At 35.5% G+C, this 24760-nt stretch overlaps 1 protein-coding gene across 1 annotated transcript in view; it reads left to right on the top strand.

The window, feature by feature from the left end:
* SLC44A1 (solute carrier family 44 member 1) overlaps positions 1-24760 on the top strand; it is a 79827-nt gene that overhangs the window by 29569 nt on the left and 25498 nt on the right. Inside the window, exons 2-5 of the mRNA XM_085317913.1 lie at positions 2360-2506; positions 4992-5134; positions 10496-10632; positions 20780-20873. Of these exons, the coding sequence (XP_085174039.1) occupies positions 2360-2506; positions 4992-5134; positions 10496-10632; positions 20780-20873 (521 nt within the window). The remainder of the gene's footprint in view (positions 1-2359; positions 2507-4991; positions 5135-10495; positions 10633-20779; positions 20874-24760) is intronic.

Genomic DNA, 24760 nt, shown 5'->3' on the forward strand with positions numbered 1-24760 from the left:
CCAGAGGATGTCCAGTGGCTTTTAAAAATCTTATTAAAAGATTTTATTTGCAGATGGTACAAAGAGGATTAAAAAAAAAAAAACACTCTATGCATCTTGCTACCACCTTCTCTGTCAAGGGCAGTTTACTCTTAAGACACGGTTATAGCTGAAATTTATGTCTGTGATGTTGTAAATAAAAGTGAATCTCCAGTGAATCCAGGGTTCTTGGAGTGAATTTAGGAATATGAGCATGAAGCTTTACACCTTTTGTGCAATTCTGATTACGCTAATTTTAACAGTATAAATGTCACAATCTCTCTGTAAATGTTAAGTTTGAACAATGTGTTAGCTTTAAGTGTGAACTTGCCAGCATCAGAAGACAATTTTGTTGAATGAGCATAGTAGAGTGCATAATGTGACCTTTTCACACCTCTCCTTAGTGATTAATGAGTAAAATAAAAAGAAGTTTGACTGTTCAGAGCACAGAGTGAATTGTGCAGCTGGAATTAAAAATATTAAGTGCAACCCCCTTAATATAAGACTGCAAATGTGGCATGGAATCCTGAATACAAAATTCTAGTGCTTAGAAAACTGCTTTTTGACATTATATTGTCACAACTGCAACCGGAACAACTTCTTGCATTAGAAATCTTTCAAACTAAAGAGGTGCTGTTGGCACCTTGACTTCAAAACGTTCTCTCTTCCTCCTACTTCCTGCATGTAAGGATGCCTTGTAGTGGCTGGAACTGGTGTGGGTATCCTCTACATAATAAGTTCAGTAGTATGGACACAAATATTTTTTCTATGTTTCTGTTCAGATGCTTTTTTTTTCCTCTTTTCTTTTTCTGTAGCCTGGGAGTGCAATAGCTCTTGTCTGGAAATTAAATAGTTTTGTTACTTTATCTCCGCTCAGTCCCTAACTGAGTAGGGTCAGCCATCAGCCAGCCAACACCTTTCAAAAAAAGCACTGATTCCTAGAGAGTTTGTTTGTTTGTTTGTTTGTTTTTTAATCATCCTTCACTGATGAGATGCAGCTTGGAAAAGCTAAAAGAAAAGCTTGAAAAAAATACTGATGTAGTGAAACTTCAGTCTGCAGCTACGGTTTTAATTCATGAAACAAGGTACATACAAGATTTCATTTATATTGTGTCTGCCTTGTAGTTTTCTAATGACATTGTTTGTAAAAATTGCTTTATGATTGTGACTTACCTGAAAACAAAATCATAGATACCACAAACCAACTCAATAACTTTATAAGAGTTAGATACTGTAACATTTTTTTTATTTAAAAAAAATGCAAAAATAGATGCTGAGGATAGTGATTGGATATAATGTCAGTACTGAATTAAAATAAAAGCTGTTGATATTAGCTACCTTGTCAACTAAGTCTTCAAGATGCTTCAGAATCTAACGTGGGAAAAGAAACATAAAATCTGATAGGTTGTYCTTTCTAGTTGTGTCTGGGAGAGATGTATTGTATCCTCACCATATTAATCTCCTTTTCCTCCTCAGTACAAACACGATTTGCACATTTTCAAATTCTAGTAGAAATATAGGGATAGTAAGTATCTGAAAACTAATTAAAAGTTTTTTCTAGGCAAGAGAAGTAACTAATAAAGAATTTTGTTACAGTTACCAATTTTTAATACAGTGGTTAATTCTGTGCTACAGCCAATATTCCTTCTTGCCTCAAAGCCTTTCCTAGAGGGCAAAATGATGATTTCTAATATATTGCAATTATTTTGTCAGTGTAAACAGACTTCAGAAATTTTGTCATAAGTAGTAGACTATTTGAAATGTTTATAATCACCTCTTTATACTTAGCAATAGAATCTCCCTCCTTCAATGTTTTGACCTTGTAAGTACAAGACTTTCCTTTCTGGCATCTAACCAATACTGTTTCAGGATTTCTTTGCTAAAGTGTTGATCTCATTGTCTCTTCTTGGCAAACAGAGAACTATTACTTCAACAGCAGTTTATTTCATCCTTTTTACATGCACTRTACTTGCTAATATTGCCAGTAATATTTTAAAACTTAGGAGCTTTTGCTCATAAGTCATTTATCCTTCTTGGAAAGCAGATGACTGGAAGGTAGCTGTGGAAGAGTGCAGTAACAGCTGTTSTTGATTCAATGTCTTTAGCTTCTCTTTTCTGCTAAAGCTAGAAAGATAAGTGAAATAAACCTTCAGTGTTCCTGTCTATTTTCTGAATAACTATTTTTTTGTTGATCTAGCCTCCAGTGGATTTACTTCCCGAAATATCTTTCGTGATGTATTTAGATATTTTTAAACTCAGATATACCTGAAAAATGTTAACTCCTGCTCTATATTAATGCTGTGGAGAACTGTTTTCTGCATTCTTTTTCTTTTATGAGCAGAAGACACTGAATTCAGTAAACATTGTTAAATCCCATCTCTCTCTCTCCTCACCTAAGAGCTCCAAGCGAGAGTGGAAACCGCTGGAGGATCACAGCTGCACAGATGTGCCATGGCTACTCTTGTTCATCCTCTTCTGTATAGGAATGGTGAGTAAAACGCACAGAATTCTGCAGATGTTATGTAGTTGGAGAGTTTGCATTCATTAGAAAGATTTTATAATTGTGTATTTAGTAACCTTGTCAAGGTCAGGGTATATTACTATGGAAACTATTAGCTGTGAAACAGAAAAAGGTTTTATTTTAGTAGTATGTACAGATCAGACCTTTGAGAGGGATTCAGAATTTGTTGTTTGYGCCAGTTCTTGCTCCAGCTCCCATTCCTCTGAAATATTAGTTTCATTTTGAACTGATTTCTAGTGATGCAGAGTACCAGTTGGTTTATGTTCCGTATGGAACAGCAGATGTCCTGAAAATAATAGCTTTGAGCCTGGTAAACTGTTGTGTTAATAGCAATAGACTTGTAGCTCAGAAACAAAGATTTTAAACATCAGACTGTTGACCGCTTTCTACTTGGATACTCAAGACAAGCTCCTCCTATTAGCAGCCTTATTCCCAATGGTAAGGTGCTTTCCATTCCATCTGAGATATCCCTATCTTGTGTGTTGAAACTCTCACCTTTCTCAAGATAGCAGTATGCACTTTATATTAAAAAACAAACAAGCCCTCAAGACTTACAGGTTAGTGAAAACTAGAAATAGACTGTCATAGTTGTTTTATCTTGTGTTGTTTAATGGACCTAAGCATGCYGTTCTTCTCAAATGCACAATGTCTGTCGCTGTCTTGTACTGTTGTGTTGCAAGTAGGCCTAAAGAATTTGGGATTTGTATGCTGTCAACCTTTTTTCTCTTGTACTTTCTTTCTGTTTTTTGGAATTCTTATTCCATTGATAAATTGGTTTTCCTTTTTCATTTCCCCAAAGTGTTTGTCATTGGCTATGCTCTCAATGCAAAGATGCTAATGTTTTGTTTAAATCTTACTGATTATTTTCTTTCTATAACATGTGAATATATTGAAGTTGTAAATACACAGTATTTCTTGAAACATGCAGTCTTTGTAGTTGCTTTTTTCTGCCGCTGATGTTCTCTCGTAACTCAGTCTATACCTACCTGCTGCCAACAATTGTAAATTTGTCCGCTGTCAGTTAGTGTCCCAGATTTTTTTCTGTCTAAGCAATATAATATGCAGAACAATCTTGCTACTCAGTCAAATATGATGTTACTTACTTAGATCACTTCACTTGAAGTATCAGGTAGCACCATGGGTTAGGAGGTCATAACACTGTACAGACTAGATTAGAAGGGAGAAGAATCATGTGATTTCGCTTTACCATATGTGTAAGGAAGAAGTTCTTGAACAAACTGAGGACATGAATACTACTATACATAAATGCATAGTAGTATGCCCTCTACAGGGATCCAAGAAATTGAAAGTGAGTGGTTTAATTATTACTTGTGCCTTTTGCTCCTTCTGCCCTTGCTTTCACTTCGAGTGTTGAGTCTATAATTATATTAGATTATTGTCAATAAAAAGATAATAAACAGCTTATTATTTGAAGTATCTCTGCAGTGGTAACCTAATCTCTGGCACTTCTATCCTAGACAGTCACCCTCCTGTATTTTCAGACCTTCAAAACCATCCACCTTTTGACTGTTCAATGCTGATTGTTATCTATTGTCATCATTTGCACAATCCTATTTCTACCATCTGTTGCTCCACACATTTGTCTCAAGTGTATACTCTGCTTCCCATTTTCAAATCTCAGCTTSCAGCTTGTCTGTAAAAGCCATTCGCTGAGGATACTAAAGCAAGCCAGTACCAATTCATTTCTCCCTGTCAGTGGTATTGCTAGAGAGCTAATGATRTTTTGGGAGCACATTGTTATGATCATCTCCTCACTGCCTTGAGCCTGGTTTTGCTAGCATAAGATCTTTGAAAGGTCATGATGAGACATACCTGTCATAGGGCATTTCCCACATTGCTTTATGTATGCCCTTTTCCATTCTCCTGCTCCTTATTTCTTTTCTTTCGTACGTTTAAACTCCAGCATCTGGAACTTCAGTGGCCTTGACCTCACCGCTTCCTTCTTTTGCTTTAGAGGATTTCCTTAAAAGGCATTTACATCAGATAGACCTCTTCCAGCTCAACTTCACAAGCACATATTTTGAATGACCAAAAAAAAAAAAATCCTAAAGCAAGAAATCCAGACTTTCTGGAATCTTTTCAGTTGCAAACTAATCCTTGACAGTTCTAGCTCTGCTTTAGCTCTCCTGCATTGCCTGTCCTTGGCCTTTCTGCTGCTTCATGCATCACTTGATTGGGATATGATGACTCTCACAAACCACCTAGAAGATTCTTAACTCTGCTTAGATAATATATAATGTTGGAAATGTGAATCCTTGGTTTGCCTTGTATTTAAATTGCACAATAGTTCTGAGTAGATTGTCTTTATCTTTTCTTTCTTGATAGGAAAGATTTTTTTTTGAAGAAGAAGCTGTGCTAGAAACAAATTAATTAGCTGACATTTCCCTAATGACAAACAAAGTATTACTAAACTATGCTCTTTCTCCCCCAGGGCTTTATCTGTGGCTTTTCAATAGCTACAGGAGCAGCTGCGAGACTGCTGTCGGGATATGACAGTTATGGAAATATCTGTGGACAGAAAAATGTCAAGGTGGAGGGAATAGTCAACAGTGGTTTGGACCTTACACAGAAGAAGTAAGTATATGCTTCTATTGCATCATTCTGTAGGCTAGGAAAGGCAAAATATTTCTTATTTGGGGAGAAGTTTACAATAATGTTAGGAAAAGTGTATGTTAACTTTCTTTGTTGATCCTTGTCCACTCTTCTTACCTAGGTAACAACAATAGTACTTGTAGAAGGTATGTTGATAGATGTGTAATCCAAGTACAACTAGGTCACTGAGGAATTTCCCTTTCTTAACATCACCTTTAATGTAAGAAAGTATACCAGGCCTCTAAATAACTTTGTTGATTAGAATTTCAGATATGACAAATATTCTCAARTTTGGGAGCAGGCCTCTATATATGTAGAAATTGTTTGTTTTTATGCTTGTTTTCTTCCACTGAGTTTAGTGGGATCTGGGGTATATCTAACACGTTAAGATGATACTTCAGAACTTGAACTGTAAACATATAYGTGGCTGTATAAAGGTAACTTCTCGAGAGAACACATACAACTTTAAAGCAGCGCACAACTCTTAGTAAGYGTTGTCCTGTAAGAGCTACCACTTATAAGGTCTAAATAGATATTCCAATCTATGCTGTGGAAAAAATGACATACTCTGCTAAGCATAGTAGTTAGTATTGGAGCTGAATAACAAGAATTCTGGATTGAAGAATTCAGTCATCTGGATTTGGATGACTTTGGAAAGTGAACTATTTAATCTGTAACCTTAGAACAGCATAGAGATACTAATTTACAAAAAAAACCTGCTTCTTTCATCATTCTGCTATTTTAGCTCTAAAGCAATTAAATCTTAACTTAAACGTCTTTAACTCTTGAGGGTCATGTTATTTTACTTTACACTTTACTTTGACTAGCAGAAAATTCTTAATACCTGCAAATTATTTGGAAGGACACTCGTCTAAAATCTGTTTATTTTGAGCTGCAATTATAGAATTTTCCTAAGTATCTGATTTAAAATTTAATGTGACTAGGTAACCAGTGTGTTATCAGAAGAATTTGAGTGAAATAAAATAGCCAGAAACTTTTACAGATTTCTTCTGTGAAAAGAATCCTTTCTTTATTTGATTATAGCTTCCAAGAGGATCAAAAGGCTTAACTTATGCAAGATAACGTACCTGTTTTTCTATGCCAACATTTTTAATTCAGTACATTATTATGTTTTGAGAGGAAATGCTATTTTAAATCTCCTTACCTTTAGAAAGAAATGTTGCCTGGTTTTGTATGTTTGAAGACAAAGGATTCCAAGTAACCAAGAAACTCAAGGCACCTTATTCAGACATACCAAATAGTATAATGTAACAGTTGATCCTTTAAATACCAGAATACCCACGTAAGCAAAATTGGACTATTATGAGGATACAGCTGGGATTACTAAGTATTTTCACTTCGTAAAGGCATGATTACAGCATATAAAAATTGAGAATGTCTTTAACACCTAATGCTGAACATCTTGCCAGAAGATGCTGTTAAGCCAAAGTCTTAAAGTTTCAAAGGATTATATTTTTTCTAATAAAGATATCTTGCTTTGATACATGACTTGAGCAAAAAAATGGGTATACTCATCTATTTGGCTAAGGGCAAGAGGAAGCCTTCTTAACAGTTACAGCCTGTTCTGTAACTGTTCACAGTGAAGTGTTTCATATAATCTAGGGTAACCAGCTTTATCAGAGGACATCTCTTATGTAAAGCAAGTGATTCTCCTCAGTCTTACACACCCATGAGTTTGAGAGGCAGTTCATGGAACTAATCATGATACTTTATAGGAATGCTTTTATAGAGAGCCTGAAGAAATAAATTGTTCTTACTGCCGTTATTTAAGGTCTTGTAGAGGAAGAGAGGACTTTACACTCTACAAATGCAGTTCTGTAAACCTGAAGCTGTTCTCATTGTGTTCTGCTTTCAGGGTAACTAATTTCCCAGTCCAAGGCAGAAAAACTAAATAATCTGTAAAAATAACATTTTCTTCCTTGTACAAGATGGCAAGCCGTAAGAACTGTAATGAGGAAGTAAAAATGACATGATCTTTGTGGATGTGGAAAAGCTGGGTGGGAATGTGAAGAACAAGAGTCCTCACAGTGGCATGATTTGATAAGTGTACATCAGCTATGCTGAAACTAATGAGACGAAATGTTGTGGAGGAATTTTTTACAGCTTGATCTCATCAACAACAAGTGAATCAACTATGTGTTCATATTACTAAGAAAACACAGTGCAGATTTAATAGGCTTTGCTCTGGAATGGGAACCAGAACTGCAGTGTAGCACTGGTAACACATTCTTCTTAAACCTATTTTCTTTAAGTAGACTGTTTACTTTTCAAGTTTTAGGAGCACAAGGGGTTAAAATGGCCTTTGACATAATGGAGTACTTTGCAAATAAAATGATGACCATAGCAGCCAAACACAAGTTCATGAATGCCAGTTCAGTCTGGATTTTTTACTACTTAATATTTTACGACTTGAACAGAATTCAGTCTGTATTATCCCTTCAAGGACAGAGACATGCACGTGCCATATAAAGAAGATTTAGRGTGACATTCAACCCTAATAAATGCCTTTGATCATTCAGGAGAAGCTTTGATATCAGGTAGCCAGAAAACTCAGAGTTTACAGCAAGCGAGCAGAGAAGTTCAGTGAGTCAAGCTCTGTATGCCTTTGGTATACACACTTAATTGATATAGACTGGATGATCATTACATTCATTTCTCCATTATTGCAATAAGATGACTGTAGATCACAGTGAATAATTGTTCTACAGAGTGCTCATCTGACTATGAAGAGATGCCTTGAGAACTGACAGAAAATCAATGATTTCAGCAAATTAAAGAATATACAAAATGTTTGAAGGCAGGATAGACTCGTGCATATAATAAGTTGCCATGGTTGCTTAAACTTATTGTTCGTGTTTTTGGAATAAAGGGTATTTGGAGTACAAAACAATGCTTTGTCTATCCTTATAGGAATACGGGAGGTTGCTATATTTCTCATGAATAAGTAATTGTGCGCTTGTTCAATAAGCTACTAGTCAAGAGTGGTTGCTGTTCTTTTTATACCTCTGGTTGTATTGGAATTGTATTTTGACTTACTTCCATAGAAATGTGAATTTTTCTTTTTGTTTTTTTTTTTTTTTTTTTTGAGTAACTTTTTCGGAATGTAAATGTGAAACAGTAGTTAAGTGTGAGGATGGTTATCCTATGCATATGTAAAAAACTTTCTTGTGATACATTTTGAAAAGGTGTACCAAAGCCTGTTTTGAATTACATACCTGAGGTTGGGCAACTTACTGCTAACCTTATACTCTAGTACCCTGACATGTGAAACTCTGACTTGTTAAAGATTAAAGTCTTTCCCCCTTTCCCTAGAAGTATAAGAATTGGCTTAAAATTAAATGTAAGGTTAGCATTTCAGGAATGTATTATGGCTGGAGAAAACTGATATATTCAAAATTGCATGCAGTTATTTTTAGCTCAAGTCATTTTCATCATGTGATGTTTCAGAGAATGTTTTGGCAGCTAGCTTGTTAATGCCAAATTCTGCATTGGTTTCCCTCGACTTCTGTCAGTAGCACAAGTAGCATCTGTATGAATTTGTTTTCATGGAGAGAAAGCTATAACAAGGCTGTTATCACTAGTATTGTATAGATTAGTATCAGCGTGAAGGTATTTTCTTTGAAGTAAAGGGAAAATGTGAATTGATGGCTTGCTACTAACATAGTTATCTTGACTATGTCTGAAGGATAATCATTTTTATTTTATGTTTACTGCCTGGCCTTGTAATATTTGCAAAGTTCTCTAGTGTTTACTATTACTTATCAAGTAAAAAATCAAACCAAGCTAGAAATAGTACAGGATAACTCCCTAGAAATTTTAACAATATTTTATCAATGAGAAATATTTTAAGAATGGTGCTTAATTCTGTTACTCTATTGCAGTTAATGTAGATGGCATGGGGTTTGATGGAGTTTCAGGAAGGAAGATTGCTTAGAGGCTAAGAACTGAGTAATTGTGCTAAACACTAATAATTCTTGTACACTGAGACTGGATAATAGAGCAGTCTTTCTGTGGGGGAAGCTTAGACCATAACTGCTGCATAGGCTGAAAGTGTACAGGCAGAAAGTAAATGCCAACCATTATGCACATGGCCATGTTGTGTGATATATATGATCTTTTCCTAGTGGCTCTGCTGTGATTTTTGAATGAAGTTTGTTCTGGTTGTTTGAAAACRGATTCATTGTTTGCATTTTTACCTTCTCTATGGAGATCTCTTATAAATATGGCCTTAAAAATATTATCTCTGAAGTGTATAGCATCAAACATTTGGGGGTACTGTTTTTGTTTCCTTGTAATGCTTTTTGTCATAGCAGGAAATCCTTTTTAGAAGTTTCAATACAAGGAACTAAATAAAGCATTAATCTCTTTGAATACTGTATTTTTATTGATGTTCTAGCAAAGAATTACTCTCAGAGTTGCAGCAAGTGCAGTTATCTCTGCTAGTGTATTTAATGTTGTGTAGCTATTGTAACTTGAAATAAGTTTTCTGGGATTAAAGGGGATTTTTATTGGTTGAGATATGTGCTCAGCATGAGGATTACTAAAATAAAAAATACCATTTTATATGGTATTCATCATGATCCATGAATAAGTGACTATTTTGTTTTCATGACATTACATAATAAAAAGAGAATATTTTAATGCACAGCCTATCACAAAAAAATGGATTATGAAAGACTTCTTCAGCCTTCAGGAAAGAAAAGGTCCCCCATTTATATTTTACCATGAATGGACAATACTGTAGCTAGTGTTTGTGATGAGATGTTTATAGCTATGAGGAGTTGTTTCCTAGGAAGTTATAATGCATACTTCATAATTGTGTTTTTAAATGACAGTGAACATCCTGGAAGTGTATCAAATACTGTCTTTTAAAAGCAGTGCACTGTCACAGTTGATAATCCTACCTGAAATAGCCAGCTTTTATTTCAAGTAAGTGCCAAAATGATAATATGGGCCAGTGATATGGAAAATCTTGAAAGTCTTAAAAAGACTTTTCTGAGTTGCTTGAATTAGGTATATTTGTTAAAATATCCACAGATTTTTTTCCTTTTTATAACAAAAATGTCCTTGCAGGTTTTTTTGTTGTCTTTTTCAGAAAATGCTGGAGATCTTCAAGTTAAGGTTGGAGTGAAGCTTTATTTTTGAATGTTAAGACCTGCATCTATGAAGAAGTGCTACTGTTTCATAAACAGTACCATTTGATTAGACTTGAAACATTACCAGTAGACTGGTAACGCTTCATATCTTTGTTATGATTCAGATGTCTGTAAATATCAGTGTCTTTGTAGTGCATATGTTGAAGTCCTGTATTTTCTTCTCTAGGTATGTGTTCTTCTTGGATCCATGCAATGTTGATTTAGTACATCAGAAGATCAAATCTCTTGCTCTGTGTGTGTCAGCTTGCCCAAGGAGAGAACTAAAAACTCTAGCTGATGTTCAGAAATTTGCAGAAACTAATGGTATGGAAAAAGCATGTCTATTTTTGCTCCTATATTTTTGTAGGATTAAAAAAGACTTTTTGTTTAGCTGAACAAAAAATGAAATACAAAGAAATATCGATAAAACTGATGTTTTTATTAAACTAAAACTTTCATAAGAATGTTACAGTATTAGTATGGTTGTGTTCTGTCATGTCTTGAACAGTTTTGAGAACCCATTCTTAAAACGAGAACAAAATGTAAGGAGAATTTCACTGTGGAATGTGTAATTATAGCAGCTGTTCCCCACTCCTATGGAAGCGTTCTGAGGTTTGCTGTTCAACAGTAATTCTGCTGAAACATCCTCATGGTATGCTGGTCTGGTGAGAACAGCGCTGCTATTGAACTGCACTGGAACATAGAGTTTGTCTATGCGCATAAGAAATATTCTTGTTTTCTTCCAGTGCTGCAGTGCAGGCCCTCTTTTTTTTTTTTTTTTTTTTTTTTTTTTTTGTGTGTGTGTGTGTGTTTTTTTTTAAAGGAATATAAAGGAAACTGCAGTACCAAATGAAACACCTTATCACCAGGATCAATATTGTTTCTTTCCAGTGATCATAATCCATGTTTGAGTGTTATATGGAATAAAATACATGAATGCATGAAAAGTGATAAATTTTTGGTCCTTTCAAAAGAAGGTAAATATAAAAACTTTAAATGAGTTGAAGAAATTTGTGTTATTCAGCTATTCAAATGGGAGGAGTTTTATCTTAAGTTCTCCTGCATGATCTCTTTGAATACTGTGGAAAGGTTTCTTTGCAAGGTATTATCTAATGGTGAGTCAGTCTAGGTGATCTAATTGAAAGCAGTGAACTGTTTACTTCTTGTAGAAAGCCAGTGAAATGTTGATTTCAGTTCAGGCATTGATTATGTGAGCATTTCTCACGATAGCAAAACWAGTTGAAATGTTTCTGCCCTTGTATTGTGGTAGCACATCTGGACATGTGGCAGACAGAGCCAGGGAACTGAACTGACTGAAGTATAATGAGGAATTAAAGCAAAATATTTACTTGTGAGTGCAGCTTCTCAATTGTGCCAACATGATACAATGGGTGTACTGAGGATAATAACTTCCTCATGTGATTAGGCATTGTTGTCAAATATAAGCCCACAAATGAAACCAGTCAGTATTGGAATATGGTTTTATACTTTCCCCCTTAAACATGTTTGCTGTATTTTTCTTATCTAATGCAGACCAATTATATACTTTTGTGAAATCAAAGTAGTCAGTAGTGGAGTTCTTTGAGTACCTCTAGAAATAATGAAATGCAACCATGTAAGCTTTGTTTTTCCACAAACATTGTTTCTGTGTTTGTAAGTCAAATCTCTTACTAACTGTCCCTGAAGTATTTTCAGCATACCTATCTTATAAAATACACCCAAAGCCACACTTTTCCTAAAATGTGCTAAATCTTGTCATGATCCTTCATTCTAACTGTATCTCTGCTAGCATTTTATATTTTACAATAAACCTTCCTGATTTTTTTTAATTGCTGTTAAAGCTGATAGTTTTGGCTTGCAGAATGAACTAAGGTGTGAAACCTGCTGTTATAGGTGTGAGTAGAATCATTGATTAGAATCAATGAGTAGAATCATTCACGAATTCTAGTCTAATTTTCATTCTGTGACCTTAGACTTGTTAAAAAAAAAAAAAAAAAAAAAACATTAAACTGAGCCTTCTTATAACTACGCATTCCTAAAACGAATACCAGTCAAATTATAAATATATGAGCTACTGTTTAAAAAAAAAAAAAAAAAACAAAACATTAAACTGAGCCTTCTTATTGTGGATGAACACTGTCCAAGACTAGAACCGTACAAGTCTGAACCACACTGTCATCCTCATGGTTATGCTTCTGTTTCAATGCTTACCAACCTGTATAGATTCGAAAAAGTGATAGTGTGTAGCAAATGAACAGCTTAGATATTAAATACCATAAATGTTACAGCAACACAGGTTGCAGCTATGTAGCGACACTTAAAGTGTGATTCAGTTTTACTGTTCAGCAAGAACAGTAAAATATCAAAATTATAGTACTCAGTAAACAGAATGACTGTTCTGAGAGTTACAAGGTAACTTGGTTAATGGATTTGTGTTCAAATTAATTAAAAATACACCTTAACATACAGTATTTTTCTGTTTGACAGTCTGTTTCAAGTGATCTTAGAATGTTAAAACCCTACCGTAAGAAAACTAAAAAGGAAACCTGAGAACTTGAACACAACTGTACGCAAATCAGTTACAAGCCAATTTCTCTGCTGTTAYATGATGAGAATTTTAAAATTGTAAGAGGGAAGACAAGTGAGATGAGTTCTTTTTTTTTATGATAACTATCTTTGTATAATCAGTGCTGAACTTTGGGGTTTTATAACTTTTTTTTTTTTAATGCAGAGGTATAGTATGCAGGCAACTTAATTTTGCTCTGCTGAGCCTTTCTGAAAGCTTTAACCTTTCCTGTCTACATTCTGAAAATAGCAATTATGCTGGAAAAGGGTCTGCTCAGATTCTTGCATATGTATGTGAATATTAGCTATGTTCATCTGACTCGGATTCCGTTCTTGAAGTCTCCTTACTCTCTATACACCTTGGAGTTCCTTCCTAAATTACTGTTCAGGAGCCCTTCCATCTCAAAGAAATCCTGTGCTGTTTCAGTCTGTTGAGAGATGGAATCATGAGTTCAAATAAAGCATTTTATATAAACGTCTTTATCAAAAAACGTAATGGTAAAATATAATGCAACAGCACTATTTTGGTTAGTGATTTGTTTAATACCAAGTACAGTCATCCAGCTGGTTTAGCGTTTATGATATCTTTCCTAAAGCCAGATAGGCAATTGATTGCCTATACATACACGAGATGGCAGARCTGTTAAGCTTCAGGGTTCAGAGCAATTGTGACAGAGCTCTTGTTTTACAGTCCAGCTAGTAGTGTTTGTCTGTATGCAACATCATAAATAAGCAGTCAGGGCAGAGGAAGTAACTGCCTGAAGCCTGAAGAACATCTCATGACAAAGCAGCCTTGTGACTTTCTGTTTCAGTAATGATACACTTCCTATTCCACTATCTTTTGGAAAAAGGAGCTGATTTGGTGACTTAATGCTGCAGCATTTCAGAACAATAATTTCACTTCCTTGTTACTGTCCTACTTCCCCATGGTGAGGTCTTGCATTTACAGTACTGTTTCACCTAAGGAAAGAGCTCTGTCCCTCACAAAGCTTTGTTGATCAGAGGAAAACAAAGTCTGTAACTTTAATGTAATTAGAATGATTCACACATAGAAGACTGGGAACTGGCTTGGACTTCTTACAGAAAGAGACAAATGGAAAAGAAAAAGCTGGGCGATTGACTTATGAGATCTTCAGCTTTAACAAAGATAAAAGTCGAAAAGCATAGGAATGTTCTGGAGTTGATGCAGAGATGTGCAGCATTGATGGAGAACATTTTCTAATGTTATTCRCATACAACTATGCTTTGTTACTACCTGAATTTGTAGAACTATGATTTGGACCCAACTGAGAATTGTATGTTGCAAACTGGCTGCTGCTGTTCTCCCCAGGGTGCTGTCACCTGGTAGGATGCTTAAAACAAGGAGTACTTAGAATTCAGTGTTTTGGTTGGTCTTGGCACAAAATGGTGCATATTGAATAATATGATAGAAAACTATTCTTTCCAGAAAGCTAGTTAATGCTTCCAAACTTAATGGCCGGGAAACATAGCCGTGACCATTTCAGAGTCTTGCCAAAGAATTTTTAAAAACTGCTAAAGAAATAATTCATGTATGACTGTGCCAAATGAATAAAGTATGATTATTAAAAAGAAACATTAAACAGATGGCCATAACTTTTGAGATATGTTGATCTCAATAGCTATTATACTAGATAGGTCTTTATAGTAACTAATAGTAACTAATATTCCTGTCTCTCTATTCTGTGGATGACTAGATGCCACTTTAGGAAGCTAAAATAAAGTGTGTTGTTAGACACCTCAGCTGTCAGAGTTCTGTAGCAGAGACTTAGCAGAGGTCCAGATGAACTTAGAGCCTGAGGTTAAAGCTTTTTTWAAATCTGCTACTGAGGCTGACCTGAGAGAAATGAATAGAGGAAATCAAGCTGGCTAAGTCACAGTAGGTCATCTCTCTGTGCTATGGAAAACAAAGGATTGTTTTGTCCAAAATACAACGTAATCTTCAGGTGTGGTAATCAAAAGCTGCCAATTTTTGACTTTTTTTTTTTTTTTTTTTTTTCCTGCTCTTTTGCAATTTTTTGTGGAAGTATGCCAGTTAAAACTTAATTCTCTGCCCATAATTCTCCTGAAGCTAACTATATCATATTAATTAGAAGCACATTATGGAGAAAGTGTTTTTGCACCACTGACTCTTCAGAAAATGTGTTGTTTTTGAGTGGCATTTTTTTGTGTGCCTTGATTAAGTGTACATTCTWCCTAGTTCTGAGTCATAGGGGATCCATTGTTACTTTGCCTTGTTACTAGAACTGCCTTTCAGTATTGTGTTGTATTAAAAATGACCCTTTAGTCAGAATAGGTGGTCAGCTTTTACAACAGAGAGTCTTTGGAGTCCTTCAGTAGTCTATACTACTATTGTGTTATTGAATACATTAATAAACTATCTGAAAAGGGAGAGGAATAGTTAGACAACAGATTTGCTACTGTTGCTGCTAGAAAAAAATTGACTATTGCTACTGGAATAAAAAATTGATTTCAATGATGGCATAATTACAATGTCAAATGTGAAGAAATGCCTGTGGAATGAAGAAGAAAACAGCCTGTATTTTGGCTGTAAACTGGTTATTCCTGCTTGGGAAGGAGATCTTGACGCTGCTGACGGTAGTGGAGGGATCAGGTCAATGCTCAGCGTTGTCCGAAGTGTAATGTTTATGACTGTGAAGAACAGAGAGCAGAACAAGGACTTTATTATTTTGTATAAACTCATATTATGCTGACAACATYAAGACTATGCTCTGGTTCCTGCATCAGAGTTTATAAAAATATGTATACTGAGATAGCAGACAGGGATGATCACAAGAAAAGGCTAATGCTTCCTTTGCTTGGAAAAAAGAGAAAGCTACGAGGGATAGTACAATGTTTGAAAGGAGGAATAGTCTAGAAGAGATAAAGTACTGTTCTCTGATCTCTTAACTGGTGACAAGAAACTAGAGGGCAAAAATGAAATTATTGGGTACCAAAGAGACAGACTTTTTCAAACAAGTAATGATTAATTTAAAAAACTCATTGCCATGAGGATATTTTAGATACCAAAAAAATGAAATCCTAAAGTAAGTGTTTGGATTTTTAATATGATGTTAGTACTTTTTAGTTCAGGATATCCTTGAGCTTTAGGTAGCAGAAAGCTAAAGACCTAGAAAAAGAAATATTTGCTACTGGGCTAGATGACTTTCAATTTGATTCCAGAATAGCCGATTTTATTTAGCGCAGCGAAAAATATGATTGGAGGAATGCTGAGTAAGTTAGTGTTTGTTTTCAGGTTTCGGTGCTGCTGCTAAGATCAAGGGAGAGAGAAGAGGATAAAAAGGATAACTCCTTTAATTTCAGTCTCATGGTTATACAGGAAAATAAACTTTAATTGCTCTTAAAGTCTGCTTCTTGGTCTTTTAAAGTAGTGGTGGTGTGTCCCTCTGCAACAACTAGGAGTTCAGGAAAGTTTGTACATATAAAATCACTACATTCCTCCCTTTCAAACACACTGTTGTTTCTGAAAGGCACCGATGGAAAGTTGTGCAGAATGATGGCTGCTTTATTGACTGAGAGCAAATCTGTCATATTAACCTGAGGAGTCCTGACCACAAGGTGATCTATGCTGTGCCACCTTGCTCATCTCAAGACATCACTGTTTTTCTAATTTCTGGTAGGGGCCATGCTTTAGATTAAAGTTCTATTCTTGTTTGGTCTTCTATTCCTTTTATCAGTAAATGCGTGATTTGTAAATGTAGTAGCTATAATGTGTAGCTGTGTTTGTACAGTCCTCTGATGCTTCCACATTAGCTTCTGCCTCAGACTGTATTCGTATCTGTGGCCAAGAAGTGAAATTCCTGTTTTCCAGCTAGTTTACTGGTCTCGTGGTAATTTCTGCACACCTAAATGCTACTTTGTTTCTGAATGAAGCATCAAATGTCAATTGTCTGTTTCTGTAGAGTTTTCATTGTTCTAAAAACCCATAAGCAAGTAAGAACCTGTCATAAGAAGCTTGAATTTTATGTATTCTTAGCACTTGTGTTCTGAGTAGAATTATTTCCCGTAATTGTTGATAGTATATTATTACAGTTGTCAGATCTAGGAGACAAAGAACAAATAGTCTGTTCAGCATATTTCTTTTTATGATGGTCTGAGCCTTTTTGCACTTCCATGAGTTCGTGAAGGAAAGGTCGTCTTATTACTGCCACTAGGCACGCTTTTATTAAGGTCATGAAACACTATTCTCCTCTGCTTTTATTACTGGCAAAAGTCAGCAATGGATGGTAGTTTATCTTCTCCTGTGGAAGCACTGCTTGGCATCCTACCTGTTCTCTGGTTCTGTGGCTGTTGAATTTGCAACAGAATTCCCTGCAAATCTGTGAGACGGTGTCTTAAACCGTCTTTTTCCTCTGTATGTCATTGCCCATAATATACTAATCAACTATGTAGTAGTATACCAAATTGTCTCATGGTTTGGTGCTCTGGACCTGAAATGTAAGTTAGATTAGCAGTTTAGAGCAGATATATTTCAACAGCAAGACAAGTACTGGAGTGAAGAAAGTCAAAGATGGCAAGAATTTCAGACTCATAAATATTAAGAGTCTTGCCCTTCCTGAATATCAGTGAACTCAAACTTTATCAATATCCAGCTGTCAGTACTTCTAGCTGTATTAGCTAGTTAGCTAGCTATAGGCTAGTTAAGCACAATTAAGCACAATTATGTGAGAGTCATGCATTCACAATGTTAACTATGTTTTGATTGATGAAACTTCCTTATAAAATGCCTAGAACCCAAGGGGAAACAGCATTGGGCTGTGAGTACAGAGGCCAATAGATATGCTTTAAACAGTCTCACACTTGTTAGCATTTTTACACGCTGTCTAGCCCTCATTACCTAGAGTTTGAAAACTGCTAGAGGACTTAATTTATCAATGGACTAGTAAGATATTGTTTGTGAAAGAGAGAATGCTTAAGGTAGAAAAAGATGCTGAGTTTTTTTCCAGCTATAATCTCTACTTTATTGTACTGTCTTTTAGAGGAAATTGGCTGCATCACATATTTTCACAATGCATGTTTATTCAAGGTCAGTTTCCTAATGGTGAGACCATACGTATAAGATCACATAAAAATGATTTTAATAAAGCCATGGCTTCTAGTGTGTCAGGGTGTGCTTTACCATGTGTCTCTGAGCAAGGTTATGCTTTGCTGCTTGGAACCATATCTAATTTAAGCAGTGCACAGCTAAAACTGATTATTCTGTAACCCAAATATTCCTGTATACTTATATTTTTCTGGTTAAATCTTCAACTCCTGTTTTTAGATACAGAAGTGCCTTTTTCAGTTCGTGTGAAGAACRGAGGTAGATACACACTGCTGTGCCACTCAGAGTGGAATCCAAGACTGCTGATGTACTTTCTACCGCTATGACTCAGGCAGTATTATGTTTCTGTTTTCCTCTGTGGGCTGATTCTTTGAGCAGATAACATAATGAAGTCTATCATTTCTAAATCTGTAAACTTTTATATTGTTAGTGATAGTGATGTAGCAGAATGTGTTTATAACAAAGTAAATACAAGAAAGAATGCTGTGCTGAAGCTTTGAGCACTCAGATTATTTCTAGTAAGTTTACCTTAAATTAGCATAGCGTATTCTATTTACTGTTGCAGAGCTTCGCTTTTAAATGAAAAGGGAAATTATCAGAGATCCTGTACTCTCAGAGAGTACAGCATACAGAATGGCAAGACGTAACCACCTTAAGCTCCCTTCATCTTGGTCCTGATGTTTTTCTGGCATCTTTATGCACTGTGTGACCAGTAAACTCTCTGTGCTCATTACTGGCCTGATAACTGTTGCTCCAGTAGTATTTTTCTTCAAGGCTATAACATGCTGGGATCTCAGATCCATTCTCTAGAGGACAGTTTATCTTTGCCTAGTGATTTCCCTGGAAGAAATATGGACACATCTATAGTAGGCAATGGAGTTTAACTTTTCAATTTGTTCACTGAATTCTACCTATAATATTTTTGGAACGTTTGGGAATTAAAATGATTTAGGAATAATAGTAGTATCTTTGGTAAGTAAATTGTCCCAGCAATGTAGATAACTGGAATTCTTCTTCAAGCCCTTACTGACTTGTAGACTCAAATAGCCAAAGTAAGACTGCTGTGCTAAGATGTTTTCTACTAATGCAGAATAACTAGCGTGAACTGGAAGGTTTGGCAAAGCAATCCATGACCCCCACTCTTTCCTTAAAAAAGTCATGATTTTATTTATTGGCACACAGGGACTATTTTGTTAAGAAACTGAGTGCTTGAGTAACAAATACTGTTTTTACATGAACATCATTAGGTTGTGAAACTCAACCATCGAAATCAGAAGTTTTTCAAAATACAAAGAATTAAGTATTTCAGGTACACAGGTAGAAATTTCTTAAGCCAGATATGTAGGATAAAAGGACGTATAAAGCTCATGGACTTGAGTTCAGTTATTGAACAGGTCATTCTTTCTGATGAACAGTGGTTAATGTCCCTTGTCCAACAAGCTCCATGAAAGTATTTTTACAATTGCTGGGAGTCAGGAGAGGTATACTGTGTGAGTTGAACAATAGCCATCCACAAGCAAAAGATGCTAGTGGTAGGTAGAGGCTTGCATGACAGGCTCCCTTGCATGACAGGACAGAGTATATGGTTGGTTTTCAGAATAACCTGGCAAGTCTTCCAGTTCTCTCCACAGCACAGGGTTTGTTAGGTTGCCTTAATTGGTGAGTCCTACTTGAGTGGCTTGTAAGCTCTGTTGAAATCAAGATCTAATATTCAGCACTGCTTGGCTTACCTTTGCAGGCTGGGATACAACTGAAAGCCCTTCATATGTATGTCTGCATGAAGAGTCCAGGTTCCTTGCCAGGCAATAGCAAACCCCACTGCTTTTTGCTTTCTGCCAGAACTCTTAACAGTCAAAAGAGTATGGCCTTTTGCAGATCAGCCCTTTCTTTTTGATTTATTGGTTGAGTGGGCCTCTGCGTAAGATATTTAGAATGCATTCATAAACACTTGTAATGTTGAATGACAAAATGACAAAAACTGTACCGTGAATCTGTATGCAGTTGTCCATGCACAGTCCTGCCCCCACCACGCTTCTTACTGTAAGAACTCTTATTTTAWTTGTCTTTAAAGTTGCTCTTTTTTGCCTATATTCAAAGCAAAATAAAATAAATATGTGCAGCCTTCCTTTCTCCTTGTCTTTTTAAGTAATGATAAACAGAACTTTTTTCTTCTACTGCTGCCCCTCCATAAAATTCTGCAGTTGTTTATACCTACATTTCATCCAGAAGTTTGGGTATCTACTTTAAGATGTACACATTAAAGAACTTCGTAGTAGCATCGTGTTTTGTCAAAAAATCTGGACATCCAGTGCAAATATACACAACTGTGTTTATTRTTCTTCAAACAACTGTCCAACCTCAGCAGTCTGTCTTTATTCTCTTTCTGAAAAGTATAGACTGTGGTTATCTAATGTGAARAAATATATTTTTTATACTGAATGCTGTTTTATGTAATTTTGAAACACTAAACTAAATCAGGAACAAGCTTGGCAGAGTAGGAAGGAGGGCGGACTTCAAAGGATATAGTGCCCAGAACTGTTCTCCTTTCTCAAACTAGATTGTGAATTAGCCTTTTCCATTTAAACTTGAATGTCGGAGGAAAAAGACCCAATGCTAGATGCAAAGTGTTGTTCTGTTACAGTGGAACATATGTTGGACTTAATTCAGTGTCCCATTACAGGACTAACTATGGTATAAATCTGCAAAATAATAATAATAAAAAAATAAAATCATCTATAAATCAGGACTGATACAAATTTTAGTATGATTTGCAAAGAGTAGAAATTTTTAATTTTTCTATCACTTTTTTTTTTCTCTCAACAGGATCTACTCTGTGCAGTTATGAACTACAACCATCAGAGTACACTACAGACCCAAGGGCTGCCAAGCTGTGTCCAAAGTACCCTGTTCCAGAGAGGTAATTTTAACTTCTTGTCTAGGTGCAGGTGGAGATGGATGCAGCTCCAGCAGGAGGAGCAGAGATTTTTGTTCCTGACAGTTCATGACAGCAAAGATGCATTCTCTCTCATAGATTGGTCTTTTACTGTTTTATTGCTGAAAGTTTATAAAGATATTAAATCAATTCAATGAAAAACCCAAACTATCCACATTTGTGTTACTAAGAATATTAAACTGACATCTGTCATCTTCAGATTATTTTATCTCATAAAACTGAAATTGTACTGAGTATCAGCTGGTTTGTTACATTTTGCTCTGCCACTGGCTGCCCATGAGGGCTGCGGTTTAGACACATTTTTTTGAAGGCTTTTGGATCTTTGGGAGTGAAAAATGGCATACTCAAACAATACCCTCTTACATCTTATCTCAAACAGTGAGATTCAGCAAATTGCTTCATTTTTTGATTCTTTCAGTTTCCAAATGATGAATATGTGGCTGTTCAAATACCAGCCCCATAAAAAAGAGTTGTATTTTATAAATGTATTGGCCAGGTTTTATTACTTAAAACACTTACCTAGACTGTTTGTCTTTTTGAATAGAAAGGATTGTAGCTCCAAATAAGACCATTCACTCAGCAAGAGTCATGTTGTGTTTTTTCATATYTTGGCTTCTCAGACATTCAGTGGTAGTCTTGAATTGCAGATTATTGTCCCTTGCACAATCTTCTGTTAAAGCTGTATTATGTGTTATAATGCTGTCAGTTGTAGAAACTGATTTTAAATATATCTTGTTTGCATAGCGGCCTACCTGGTAACTATTTTTTTAAAAAAATTGTAGTGACAATAAGTAGCAGCTGGAATATTAACAATTTTTTTTTATTTTTTCCCCACAGCAGTTCAATATTTCATGCAGCTAAGTTAGCTGTTATAGCTATAATACAAAAACAAATGGAAACTTCATTGCCAGCTTGCATACTGAAAAGACTTGTCAGTCTTGATTTTTACCAGAGCTGTATTAACTTTTCTTGGGTGTTCCCATGTAATTTGATCTCAGTAAATGTAGTTTCATAAGAAAACAGGCAGATAAAACTCTGTGCCGTAGCTTTAATGATACTGTGTAAATTCTGGACAAAAACTACCTCGTGAGTTATTTCTGAAAAAACTTTCACATCAGTGGAGTGTTTCCTCTTTTTTATATAGTATGAATAAAATGTATGATGCATTTGAAAGTTTTCTGAAATTGAAAAGTCTGACTCTAATGCTGAAAGGCAAGGGAAAAGGCCAATATTTTATCTGTAAACAACACTAGCTTTAAGATTTTTCTAGCTAAATTATTTGAGTAAGTTAGTATACTATGGCGGGGAAATTGAATCATGTGGAGACAAATTTCAGATCCACACCCTGTGAGCTGAGGCAGTCTGAGAGAACTTACCTAACAGTCCTTGTCTCAGGTTTGATCTGCGAGAGGTATGAACTGTGACATGACTCCCATTAAGTCCATGGAATGGTGATAGCTTATGCCATGAGAACTGTCCATTGATGTTTTGTTTGAGGACAAAGTTTCTGCATGCCRTATAGTTGAGGCTCCGTATCTCAAGGGACTCTTATCCTGTGCCTTCAGAGCATTGTGTCCAACTGTGACTCCCTAGAGATGAGGCTGCAATTTGTATTTCTTCCTGTAACTTTGCCTAGAATCTCTCACTCCTAGCAGAGCATGATTTCACTGTCTAGTTTTGGAATAAAGAGCTCCAGAAGAAAACTTGTCTAGCTTTTCCCTACAGCATTTGTCTGTCAACCAATTCTGCAGAGTTATGCCAAGGAGCTGTTTTATAGGGGTTATAAAGAGCAGACAACAGTGGCATTCCATCCAGGTTCCCCACACTCATGTTTTTGTATATGCCTGGATGTAGTTCTGAGAAAAGACAGCTCTCCTATGAACACCAGTGCTTAAACAATTAGATGGGACTTGCATTCATTTGAATATTGCTTTAAAAATGCAGCTTTTGTCATCCTCATCTTCTGACTTGAAATTTACTGCTCTTGGTCGCGATTAAGTATCAGATCATTTTCAGAAACCTGCATTCTACTTTGGTATGTAGTATCTCAAGGTATAATGAATAGGCCATATAAAGAGTAGCAGAGGTCACTGGGAATAGATCTATTTCATACTATTTCATTTCTATTTTATACTGATTCTATGATTCTGTAATTCATTTTTTATTAAACAAGAGATCTTACCTAACCTACTCATTGAGTCAGAACTACCGAAATAACAAATCTCAAAAAGTGGATTCTCAGGGGTCCCATATAGAAGAAAGCTTATAGTAGCCACTAATGTCGTTTTTTGTTAATTACAGCAAAGTTAGAAATTAAATATTGCACATAAAAGTAGGTAACTTAAAATGTGCAGCGAAATTGCTGCAGCATTACGGAGTTTAGACTGATAGTACAGCATTTGTTCCTCTTCTAGCATTTATTTTGGAATAGCATGCTTTTAATCCTATTAGGTTCCATTTTCAAAATGGCCATTTGCTTATTCAGACACAGGAATGAGTTCTTTGCTTACCTGAAGCTCAAAGTTTGGGCTTTGTCATTGAGAGTGAAAACTTGTTATATGCTGTAGGCTTTCTGCAAAATTGAAATARTTAAACATGAGATAAATCTCTCAATTTCAATATTTCCCAGTCTCACTACATATAAATAATTGCAATATGCTGCATACACCAAAGCTGGGTATGTTGTAAAAGGCTGACAGGGTGTATGGTCTGCTTTTTAAATATGCGGTCATTATGGATTTAATATGTTTTTTAACAACTGTGGCTAATGCACAGTTACTTGCTGTGTTTAACTGCTGTCTTCATCTTCACTAACCAAAAGTAGAGCATCAATATGATCATCTGCAAATGCATTTACTTACTTAGTATAGTCAGTTTAAAACAATATAATTTAGAATTGTCTGTCACTTCACAAAAAATCCTAGGATCTATTACTATCTATGTATGGCAGATGATTATATTTTCTCGCCATTTTTGAGCAGAATAATTACACACTCATTGTCCTCAGCATGACACCTTCCCCCACCAAAAAAAACATAGCACATGGAAAGGATGTGCCTATGGCACCTGTTTTTCTCTCTACATATTTTAAATGATGGTTAGAATTTTGCAAGGATTTGGAATTAACAAACAGCTATTGAGTACAGGAAATCATTGTTTTGGAAGTCGTTGCTGAAATGAGGAAACTGCAAAAGAAAGCTTGCTGCTGCAGTCCACTGGAAGTTTTTAAAAAAGATTGGGGTGGAGAAAACAAACCTAGAAGTTAAAAGAGAAGACTGACTTAAAACAAAAAACACTTTATTCATTGGATCCAATTGCAGCAAAGAAAACATGTAATTCATGGAACATTTCTTAAGTATAGCTGAGAAGATTTATCGAAGTATGAAATAGGTCATTTACTAGATCTTACATAGTTTATGACCAATAAAAGCAACTTCTTTACTCACTTCTAAAGTAAAGATTTTACTGTCTTGTATTTTCTGATGGGCTTCATGACAAGTTCTGCTGAATGTTTTGAGAAGTTTAATGTATAACATCGATATTTGGAGAGAATGCTTCCAAAACAGTTACATGTATCTTTGCATGTTGTATAAGAATATAGTGTGTAATTTTAGCAAAGGAAATAGAAGTAATTACTGTAATCTTCTGATTACACAGCAAGCTTGGTATAGGGGAAGACTAAAGAAATATATTGACAATGGTTGTAAAAGCTGATTTCTTTAAACATAGATTGTATCCTTCCAAGTATAGAATTGTCATTCTTGGTTTTCTATTACTACAGATATGGGCCAGTATTGCACCATAAGTGAAAGGCGTTGTTTTGTCTACTGGTTCATCACTTCAATATGAGA

Source organism: Rhea americana, unplaced genomic scaffold, assembly GCF_003343005.1.
Source record: "Rhea americana isolate MKP2758 unplaced genomic scaffold, rheAme1 scaffold_115, whole genome shotgun sequence".
Classification (NCBI taxonomy): domain Eukaryota; kingdom Metazoa; phylum Chordata; class Aves; order Rheiformes; family Rheidae; genus Rhea; species Rhea americana.